The sequence below is a fragment of the Quercus robur genome, chromosome 6 (assembly GCF_932294415.1).
Source record: "Quercus robur chromosome 6, dhQueRobu3.1, whole genome shotgun sequence".
Classification (NCBI taxonomy): Eukaryota; Viridiplantae; Streptophyta; class Magnoliopsida; order Fagales; family Fagaceae; genus Quercus; species Quercus robur.
This window is the reverse complement of record NC_065539.1, coordinates 4250361-4262117: the sequence shown is the minus strand read 5'-3', so window position 1 is coordinate 4262117 and position 11757 is coordinate 4250361. Positions and strand designations below refer to the sequence as shown.

General features: G+C 36.8%; 1 protein-coding gene across 2 annotated transcripts; it reads left to right on the top strand.

Moving 5' to 3' along the window:
- Window positions 1–3752: 3752 nt before the first annotated feature.
- On the top strand, window positions 3753–9648 carry LOC126732381 (ubiquitin carboxyl-terminal hydrolase 3). Of its 2 annotated transcripts, XM_050435177.1 has the most exons (7): window positions 3753–4194; window positions 5047–5163; window positions 6005–6103; window positions 7240–7428; window positions 7878–8059; window positions 8887–9321; window positions 9461–9648. In XM_050435177.1, exons 1-6 carry the CDS (start codon window positions 4078–4080, stop codon window positions 9293–9295), a joined length of 1113 nt encoding a protein of 370 aa, XP_050291134.1. In that variant the 5' UTR covers window positions 3753–4077; the 3' UTR covers window positions 9296–9321; window positions 9461–9648. The 2 variants fall into 2 exon arrangements, with proteins under 2 accessions (XP_050291134.1, XP_050291133.1); XM_050435176.1 differs by having other exon boundaries at window positions 8887–9648.
- Window positions 9649–11757: the final 2109 nt, after the last annotated feature.

The following is an 11757-nucleotide window of genomic DNA, read 5'->3' as shown; positions in this document are numbered from 1 at the left end:
AATTCTAATTTGCCGACACTACCAGGCATAATAATAACAATTCATAGTAAGTTAAACTTAGGAAACTAACCGAGATAACGGTTGAACGTTCTGTAATAAGTGCGAAAATACTGTCAGAGAACGATAAATTCTAAATAATTCATCCGAGGGGGTGACCGAGCATTGAATGACTTCGATTATGCTTTTGGAAACATGTTGCCCCATTCCGTACTGGTCCCTTTGGTGTTGAGGATCCGAGGGCAAACTAGAGAATCCATGTAGTTTAGGAATTAACCCAATTGTTAATGGAGAGTTTTCCTCGGGGAGGTTCTAAGGTCCACGTAACGTAGTTTTTCCTTTTAAGTAGTTTTTCCTTTTAAGTAGTTGGTTTCCCCAGAGGCTTGGGTCCGAGGACCATACAAGGCCTTGGTTCTCTTTGTAAGTAGTTGGTTTCCCCAGAGGCTTGGGTCCGAGGACCATACAGGGCCTTGGTTCTGTCCAAAACTTGTATTCTCTTTGTAAGTAGTTGGTTTCCCCAGAGGCTTGGGTCCGAGGACCATACAAGGCCTTGGTTCTGTCCAAAACTTGTATTCTCTTTGTAAGTAGTTGGTTTCCCCAGAGGCTTGGGTCCGAGGACCATGCAAGGCCTTGTTTCTGTCCAAAACTTGTATTCTCTTTGTAAGTAGTTGGTTTCCCTAGAGGCTTGGGTCCGAAGACCATCCAAGGCCTTGGTTCTGTCCAAAACTTGTATTTTCTTTGTAAGTAGTTGGTTTCCCCAGAGGCTTGGGTTCGAGGACCATACAAGGCCTTGGTTCTGTCCAAAACTTGTGTTTTCTTTGTAAGTAGTTGGTTTCCCCAGAGGCTTGGGTCCGAAGACCATACAAGGCCTTGGTTCTGTCCAAAACTTGTATTCTCCTTGTAAGTAGTTGGTTTCCCCAGAGGCTTGGGTCCGAGGACCATACAAGGCCTTGGTTCTGACCAAAACTTGTGTTTTCTGTGTAAGTAGTTGGTTTCCCCAGAGGCTTGGGTTCGAAGACCATACAAGGCCTTGGTTCTGTCCAAAACTTGTATTCTCTTTGTAAGTAGTTGGTTTCCCCAGAGGCTTGGGTCCGAGGACCATACAAGGCCTTGGTTCTGTCCAAAACTTGTATTTTCTTTGTAAGTAGTTGGTTTCCCCAGAGGCTTGGGTCCGAGGACCATACAAGGCTTTGGTTCTGTCCAAAACTTGTGTTTTCTTTGTAAGTAGTTGGTTTCCCCAGAGGCTTGGGTTCGAAGACCATACAAGGCCTTGGTTCTGTCCAAAACTTGTATTCTCCTTGTAAGTAGTTGGTTTCCCTAGAGGCTTGGGTCCGAGGACCATACAAGGCCTTGGTTCTGTCCAAAACTTGTGTTTTCTGTGTAAGTAGTTGGTTTCCCCAGAGGCTTGGGTCCGAAGACCATACAAGGCCTTGGTTCTGTCCAAAACTTGTGTTTTCTTTGTAAGTAGTTGGTTTCCCCAGAGGCTTGGGTCCGAGGACCATACAAGGCCTTGGTTCTGTCCAAAACTTGTATTTTCTTTGTAAGTAGTTGGTTTCCCAAGAGGCTTGGGTCCGAGGACCATACAAGGCTTTGGTTCTGTCCAAAACTTGTGTTTTCTTTGTAAGTAGTTGGTTTCCCCAGAGGCTTGGGTCCGAAGACCATACAAGGCCTTGGTTCTATCCAAAACTTGTATTCTCCTTGTAAGTAGTTGGTTTCCCCAGAGGCTTGGGTCCGAGGACCATACAAGGCCTTGGTTCTGTCCAAAACTTGTGTTTTCTTTGTAAGTAGTTGGTTTCCCCAGAGGCTTGGGTCCGAAGACCATACAAGGCCTTGGTTCTGTCCAAAACTTGTATTCTCTTTGTAAGTAGTTGGTTTCCCCAGAGGCTTGGGTCCGAAGACCATACAAGGCCTTGGTTCTGTCCAAAACTTGTGTTTTCTTTGTAAGTAGTTGGTTTCCCCATAGGCTTGGGTCCGAGGACCATACAAGGCCTTGGTTCTGTCCAAAACTTGTATTTTCTTTGTAAGTAGTTGGTTTCCCCAGAGGCTTGGGTCCGAGGACCAGACAAGGCCTTGGTTCTGTCCAAAACTTGTGTTTTCTTTGTAAGTAGTTGGTTTCCCCAGAGGCTTGGGTCCGAAGACCATACAAGGCCTTGGTTCTGTCTAAAACTTGTATTCTGTTTCTTAATTTATCTACTTCCTAAAGGTTAGCTCCTCGAATAAGGTGGGGGAAGCTAGCTTGATGTTTAAAGCCCCTTGACTTGCCATGCCATGCCACTGGCATTACGAGGCGTAGCCCCTAGTGGGAACTTGTGTCGGAATAACAACAATGTGTCGCCGGTCGTCAAGGCATCGTTGTAGACCCTTGTTCGACAGAAGCTCAACTCCACCGCCGCTCGAGCTAACGCGCAAGCCTTTCCCACAGACGGCGCCAATTGTAGGGACACGTTCCGCAACGAACCGCAGAAGTGTTGGGTTCGCATGTGAATGGGCCCAGACAATATCATTTGTAGAGAGTGGGTTCGAAAGGCTAGGCCTCGGTTACCCAGCGGTGGGTTTTTGTGGTGCTCATATGTGATTGAGGTGTCTTCACCCTTGGAGTCTTTCTCCTGGAGGTGGACTGGGAGACCCTTCCTTTTTTTGCCAGTCTTCCCAGCCCCCGTTCCAGATTACTTATTTTTTCTTTTATACTAGCTTGCGTTCACTTTCCTTCGTCCACATGTAGGGTCGACCTTTCCAAGACTGATACTTGTCCCGTCAGTCCAAGACCAAAGTTGTTGGGAGTGGTTGATAAAGCTAAATAATACGGCTCTGTTAGGTGCAGAGCTATGTATGGGGAAGGTAGTAAGGGCAGCCTTTCCTAGATATTTTAGATTTTCTTTCAAGTTTGTCCCTATACCGTTTTTGCCCCTCTTCTTGGTGGAGCTTTGGGTCAGCCGAGGACTGCACTGTCCTCGGCTGCTTCTCCGGGCCAATTGGTGCTTTACGTTATTGAGTTTGGACTTTAACCTTCTTCGGCTTGGGTCTTAGGGCTCTCCATGAATAAGTGGGCCTGGCCCATAAATTGTTGGGCCCCACACAATATATTTGAAGAGTTATATATTACATCATTGTCTTTGATTGTTTTAAATAATTACGTTGAATTATTGATTTTGTCTTTAATACTACTTTTCAAATTACATTGTCAAATATTATTACCAACAAGTTACCTCCATTTAATGCTTTGTCATATTATAAATGTACACCTAAACAACCACCAAAGTCATATGGACATTTAATACAAATAATAAATTTCCATGTTACTATAATTCATTAAAAACCAAAGAATTTATTTTTTCAATTAATTAATATTAAAAAACAATATTTTTCACAATTTTTCATTACATGATTAGAATAACATTATTTTCACATAAGTCTGTTTACTAACATCATTTTTACTTTTCACCAATCACAACATATCACATGTAAAAAATTGTGAAAATAATGGAGTTCTATACTTACTAAATTCTTTGGGTCATAATCCAAAAATTTACTCAAATAAATTTTTTTTTTACAAAAAAAAAAAAAAATCTTAAAAAACCATGGGCTAGGCTAACAAAACACAATGAAGCCCAACCCAAAATATCTAGGCCCAAATATTAATAACAACTCATATTGACCCTGTACAGCTTGGCAACCCACGTGATCTGTGGCGCCAGCAGCAAACAATGGGTAGTGTCAAACCTTGTTTTTATATTTTATCCATTTATTATTGTTATTTTTTTCTTTCTTCAATCTCTTCGTCCACTCTCTCTCTCTTACAGTCTCGAACGAAACCCTCATTTCCTCTTTCAACTCACAAAGAGAGAAAAAAAACCATCCGAACTAACTTTCCAAACAAACCCTAACGATTCCAACACATAAAATTAAAAAACAAAACACAAAGCTCGTCTCTACGAGTCGACGATGGAGAGCGAATCGCTGAGTTGAAACTCCGCCGAGTTGAAAGATCTGAGCGTTCTGAGAGATAGAGAGAGATATATAATTTTTTTCGAAGAAAACAACAAAAAAAAAGTCATCGCTCGGTTTTTGCAACGCGCTCTCATGGGTGCTGCGGGCTCGAAGCTCGAGAAAGCTCTCGGAGACCAGTTCCCTGAAGGCGAGCGCTACTTCGGTCTCGAAAATTTCGGCAACACTTGCTATTGCAACAGCGTTTTGCAGGTTCAATCCGAATCGTTTTGCTTCTTTTTTATAATTTTTTTTTTCGTTTTGATTTTGTGGTTAGGGTTTCAATTTCTAATGGAATTTGTATTTCATCGCGAGCTTGAATTTTTATTGTTGGGTTGCCTTATTTGCAAAGTCAATTTTAGTTTAGGGTTTTCTTTTTCAGGAAATTTGAGTTGTTTGTTTACTCATTTGTGTGAATTAGTTCTTGTTCGTGCAAATTTGTGTAGCTGAAATGATTAGTTACTCTTTTCAAGTTCTTGGTGTGTTGGATGGTGGTGTTAGAACTATTTGGAAATATCGTCCGGGTTTGATTGTATGCTTTGCTTGGTTTCTCTGGCAATTCGTATTTAGAATTAGAGGAGTGGGAGGAATTATGCTTTGGAGTTATGTCAAGATATTTAAAGAAATCTTTTTATATCTTTCAACTACTTTTTGTGGGTATGTATGGTTCAATTGTTATTTTTATGGTGGGTATGATTACTTGAAATGTGCTTTAGGCACTCGTTTACTTTGTGTTTGGTTGCTTGAGGCAGTGTTGATGAAAGACATGAGACTCATTCAAATACAAGTCTATATTGTATCTTTGGTTCCTATGTGCTTGAGCTTTGTAATTTAAAAGATTGATTGTTCTGCTCTCCAAGTATACCATTGGTGTACACAGGTGTAAAAAAAAGTTCCTATGTGGGATCTTCAATGATTGACGTGTCTGTGCACGCTCTTGTTGCTCATACTTAGTGACACACTTAGTGTTTTGATTTGATATTTTGATAACGTATCGCAAATACTGTTGCTAAGGATGGATGACAAAGAATTTTATTATATTTGATTGTCATTTTTTGCGTGCAGGCACTTTACTTTTGTGTCCCATTTCGCGAGCAACTGCTGGATTATTATGCAAATAACAAAAGCATTGGTGACGTGGAAGAAAATCTGTTAACATGCTTGGCAGACCTATTTTCACAGGTGAATATCAGTATGTATTGTGTGTGTGTGTGTGTGAGAGAGAGAGAGAGAGAGAGAGAGAGAGAGAGAGAGAGAGAGGGAGGGAGGGAGGGAGGTTTATGTACAAGATTTCAATAAATTGAAAAAGGATGTCCCTCCCCCCTCTTAAATAAATAAATAAATAAAAAACCAAGACACACGTATGTATGTAGGATGTCTTAAGAAATAATATGTATAGTTTGAAAAATTTGGTAAACTAGCTTGTTTCTTTGCGATGTGATATGATTGATATTGTGGAAGAGCATGGCTCAGACTAGATAGTAAAATCTTACCTAGCAATAGTGGGAAATCATGTTTTAGTGGTCTTTATTATGTTAGATATTATTCTTGCAAGTTTTTCTTCCTGTGCATTTGTTGGAATACAATTTCCATGAGTTATTTCTGCTATTCCAGGCACTATTTTGGCATTTACTTATATTTGATTGGCAGGTTTTACTGTTGAATCTTGCTTCCTTTGTTGATACATCTAGCCTCATCTGTCTTATAGATGTCTATATATTTTGTGTTTTTAGAATTAACATAAAATGTTCCAGGGACTTATTTTGGGACATCACTTTTAGGTTTTCATGCATCTGATAAAATTTTTTTAGAAGATTTTTGTTTTGTATTGTTAAATATTCACTGCAGTTTTAAGTATCCATGCTCCCTCTGTGTCATTTAAAAGTTTTAACTAGAATATTTTTTCCTCTTTCCCCTGAAATGGGAATGTCTATATTAATGCCATGACAAATATATGCAGTTTACTTGTTAATTTTTTCAGTCATGATAGTGGGGCCAACAGTTCATTGTTGCCTTTGTGTAGATAAGTTCTCAGAAGAAGAAAACAGGCGTGATTGCTCCAAAGCGCTTTGTACAGAGATTGAAGAAACAAAATGAGCTTTTCCGTAGCTATATGCACCAGGTATGTATCTAATAGAAATATGAAGGAAAATGATCTTTGAATTGGGAAAGTAACATATATAGAAATTTCTTCTTAAAATATAAAGAATCTAATTTCTGAAAAATACAGGAAATTGAATTTTTTCTGCAACTAACCAAAGCATTAGTCCCAAACTTTGGGGTTGACAATGAATCCTTAACAAATTAATCAAGAAAATTGTCGGCTAGATGTTCAGAAAAGTGATTACTAGTAATTTAATTGCAGTGCTTGTTCAACAAGGGTTTTTTTTGTAAGGGAGTGGAAGGATGACAAGAAATGCATGTGTATATACCTCTGTTTGCTAATGTGCACACACACATGCATACTGCAATTTTTTTAGTGTGGAGTGTATTTAGAGATGCCAACTTATGGAATATTTCGAGCAGTTTAGAGAAGCTGAATTTTTTCTATATTTTATATATCATTACTTGGGGATTATAATGTATACTTGGTTTTGATCAATCTCTTTATCAGAGTGACTAGATTTTATGATTGGAATGCCAGCTTTTGGATTTTTTTTTTTTTTTTTTTTTTTTTTTTTTTTTTTTTTTTTTTTTTTTTTTTTTTTGCATTGGTGGCAATCTAATAATAGTTGGATCATGTTACCAATAAAAAAAAATAATTGGATTGTGGAGATTCAGATGACAAATTGAGAATCCTGGTACTCTAGAGATGTTAGATGTATAGTATTGTAGACTGGGATTGATTATCCTTATTTTGCACTTTGTCCAGTGTGCAGAGGCATGTTGCATCTTAGCTTATACTATATTGTAATGAAGTCTGGGGCTTCCTTTCCCTTTTTTAAAAAATATACATATATCTTAGGTGAAAGATTGAGAATGTGATCATGCATAGACATCTGATAACACGTTGTAAGGTATGAGATGATGTTTACTAAATGGGACAAAATACATAATCTTGTAGAAAGTTGATGTTCCATGGTTTAATATCAACATCTGTCTCATTTTTGCATCTATGCTAAATCTTTCTCTTCAATGGTTCAAATTATATTGGTTGAATTTCTTCAATGTTCTCTTGTATAATACAAAATTTATAAGATTAAGAACAGATTTTCTTTACTATATTATATACATAACATATATATTTTCTTTTTGTAGGATGCCCATGAGTTTTTGAATTTTTTGCTGAATGAACTTGTTGACATACTGGAGAAAGAGGCCCAAGTTGTGAAAAGTGATCCAGAAACTTCATCACCTTCTGATAAAATTGCAAATGGGCCAAAGAATGCACAGGCTAATGGTGCTCTAAAGGAGCCTTTAGTTACCTGGGTGCACAAAAATTTTCAGGTGACTTTGCTTTGCCATAGCATATGTTATTTCAATAAAGTTATTTGCTTTTGGTAAATTGCCAGGGAAGATGAATGACAAAATTACTCCAAAAAAAACCAGTTTTTGTGTTCTTCCTATATTGCATGCATTTCTCTTCATATCAATTACTTCTGATAGTTTATTTGATGATCAGTTATATGATTGATATGTTGCTGATTCATGGTGATTTCACAGTTGGTCCAATTTTTTATTTCTGTATTCTCTTTTCCTGTTTTATTCTTGTCACCAATGAGCACCCTGCCCCCATTAACAAAGGAAAAAAAAGGAGAGAGAAATGGAGGACATCCTAGTGTCTGTGCAGCATATTTGTTCTCCTTTATTTATTGTTTGGCAGTGATGGTGTAAATACTTTTCTCTTCGCTGACTCTTGTTAGATTCTCATAACTTTCTATGGCTATTTGAGTCAGGGAATACTCACCAATGAAACAAGGTGTCTGCGATGCGAGACAGTGACAGCAAGGGATGAAACTTTTTTTGACTTGAGCCTCGATATTGAACAGAATAGTTCAATTACAAGTTGTTTGAAAAACTTCAGCTCAACAGAGACATTGAATGCCGAGGACAAATTTTTCTGTGACAAATGCTGTAGGTAGGCAGCTTTCAATATTCTGTCCCCTCCTTCCTTTTCTCTTTTGTCTTCACCTTGTTATTAGTTGTATGATATGAATACCATATGATATGTGCTTCGATTACATGTTCTCATAGTGATTTGGATTGGGCATTTTATTGAACTACTGTATACTTAAGCTGCCATTTTTCTCAGCTTGACACTCAGTGCTTGCCCTTAGGTCTTAGCTTACCAAAGCACTACAAAATGGAATAGCAATCATATGAAAAGTTCTGTTAATTTGCCTATGGTATGTGTGCGCTAATAGATTTTATTGATTGCTTATTTTGCTAAAATATATGTTGTTTCTTTGCCTGGTATAGCAATCATGTAAAGGTTATCAATTTATTGACACCATAATCTGTTGATGGCAACTTCCAATCAGAGATAAGGGTTCAAGATATATGGGCACCATAGGTTAAAAGTAATGAATTTACATTATTCTTTTACAATTCTCTTGCCCTCTATTGCCACAAAGCTCTCTTGCTTTGATATGTGAAAACAATTATTGAGTTGATTCCTAAAAGTAGGTGATGATTTTCACATTTATGAAGGTGATTGACACCATATGGTTATGGTTCTATCCTCTGATGATTTAATATTGTCTTGTGCATTCAAATTCAATGAGTGCAGCCAACTACTAGTTTCTCTTGGGTTAATTATTTTGTATTAAAGCAACACTCAAACATTTTATATGCCATAAAGGGTCTTCTAGAAATTATTCTATAATAAATATTATATAAAATATTTGTTATATTTTATAATACCTTTTCGGCTGATTAGTGAAAATGGATCTCGTTATCATGCAGTTTGCAAGAAGCACAGAAGAGGATGAAGATAAAGAAACCACCTCACATTTTAGTCATCCATCTGAAGCGGTTCAAATACATTGAGCAGCTGGGTCGGTACAAGAAACTGTCATACCGGGTTGTCTTCCCACTTGAGCTGAAGCTGAGCAACACAATGGAAGATGCAGATTCTGAGTATTCCCTGTTTGCAGTAGTTGTTCATGTTGGAAGTGGGCCCAACCATGGACACTATGTAAGCCTTGTGAAAAGCCATAACCATTGGTTGTTTTTCGATGATGAAAACGTGGAGATGATTGATGAGTCCGCTGTGCAGACATTCTTTGGGTCAGCGCAGGAATATTCGAGTAATACAGACCATGGGTACATTTTATTCTATGAGTGCCTGGGCAGCACCAGTAACAAGAGCTGAGAAGAGGGACTTTTGAATTTACCAAGGTTAGATAATTTAATTATTTGGACTCATTTTTCTTCTGTTTTTATTTTATGTTTATTATTTTTTTCCCTTTTTCAACCTATGGGAAGGAGATGTCAAATATCAATGAGATATTATGGGTTGTGAAAAATGTATACTTAGGTGGTTGCCATGTACAGTGGATGGTGGAAGCACACCGTCCTTTGGTTTTTCACAATAAGAAGAAAAAGAGCAGTGTATATGGTGTGAGAGAGTTTCACAGAGAAAGTTTGTATTCTTCATGACTAAGAATGTTTAATTGACATCAGAAATGCAATGCAATCGGATCTGCTCACGACGGTTCTGTAACATTGTATGCTTTGTTTTCCTTTTTTTTGAGTTTTTAGGTTGTTGGAGGCAAATATTAGTAGTAATATTTGGTCATCACAATAATTACTTTTACAAAAAAAGAAATGTCATCACAGTAAAGCTTATATTGTGCCCTTGAATTTTGGTTATCTTCTACCCACTTTAGTTCCTTACAAGTTCTGTCTGTCTGTCTCTTGTAATGGATATGTGTAACGTCATTTTTATATGTATATGTGGTCCACCTATATGGATCTGCATACTTGTATTATAAACTATTAAAGACACCTTTTCAAAAAAAAAAAAGACACCTTTTGCCAAAAAAAGAAAAATTCCTTCAGTAATAGTTGGGGTTATCTTATCTGTCCTATTTTATTTTAGGCGGAAATACTATTTTTGTTCCTCCATTTTCATTCTATTTTCACTTTGGTCTCTACTTTTTATTTTTACTGCTTTTAGTTTCCAAAATCAAAAGCCGTTCCATTTTGGTTCCTACTATAATCTCACTAATGGGAAAAAGCCTACGTGGCAAATGGAGTGTATTGTTAGCACATTAAAAGATGAGGTGGCCATTAAAATAATAATAAAAAATGTTAGTTGGCATTAAAAAATGCCACGTCACCATCTAAATTTTAAAAACTAATTTATCAATTTTAACTAAAAAAATGTGGTTTGGTGTATTTTATTGATGAGGATTGGCTTTGAGTTTTGGTACTTGTGGTATTGTGTTTTTGATCTGACCATGTATTGGGTTTTGTTTGTTTTATTTATTTATTTTTTGGATCAAGTGTTTTGGGTTTTGTTAGTTGATTTTGTTGTAGTATCCGAGTTTAATCATGGTTTTGTATATGTTTTTGCTTGTTTGGATGCTAAGAAAATGCAAGAAAAGAGAAGAAAATCTTGAATTTCTTATTTTCTGGGCAACCATGTTCTTGGGGAAAGAACATGAAGAACAATTATTATTTAAATAAATAAATGATAAATAAAAATTTATTTTATTTTAAAATAATGAAAGAAAAGGAAAAATAATGATGTGGCTTTTTTTAATATTTAAAATGTTGAGCTGTGTATTCTGTTTGCTACGTAAGGTATTTTTCGTTAGTGAGATGATGGTAAGGACCAAAATGGAACGGTTTTTGATTTTGTTGACTAAAAGCAGTAAAAATAAAAAGTAAGAACCAAAGTGAAAATGGGGTGAAAATTTAGGGACAAAAATAATATTTTCGCCTTTATTTTAAAACTACTTGGGTACAAATGTTGTAATTGTTGCAGGTTTTCTCCTTAACCCTATGTTTGGATGGAGGGAGATGAGAGGAGAGCCCATCTCCCTTCATTACAAACATCCCTAAGGCTTTTAGCCTTCAGGGTTGTGTTCGTTTTGGTGGCTTTTTTTCCCCTGCTTGTGATTTGTGAAGTGTTATAATGGTTTGGTTGATCCAGTGCTTAAAACAAATTTAGCGTAAAAGCGAACCGAAAAGAGCCTCATTTAAACCGGTTTTGCTATAAGCCTTGATTATTTCTAATCAATTTTATAATGTTTTGACACTCTTAACAAGGCACTGCAATAAGATGAATCATTTTTGAGTTTCAGAATTGGTCGCTAATTATTAAATGGCGGCAGGAAATTCCTTACAGAAACGTTAATGAGATGTCGAATTTACAGTGTGAAGTCTTTCAGCATATCTGTCGATCAGAACCAAAAAACATTATTAGTTTAATTAAAGAGAATACAATTCAGTTGCAAATTTTTAGATTTATTGGAAAATTATTTAATAGATATGACGCATGATCCCAGAAGGATAGACGTTTAAAATTTAAACTGTCAGTGACAAAATGGAGGCCAAATGTTCGAACTTTTTTTTATTTTTTAAACAGACCAAGGAAAAATGGAAACATAGCTACCAATAAGGTGCTATGGACTACTATGGAGACCTGTCAATCCATCCTTGACAAGATTCGGACTAGATAGGATGTAGAACTCACACAACTGAGAGGACGCATCCAAACGACCTTGAATCAATCTTTCTTCTTTTCTCTTTTCCCTCTTCTCTTTCTCTCTCTCTCTCTCTCTCTCTCTTCTTCTTTTTTTTTTTTTTTTTTTGATGCGGCAAGTT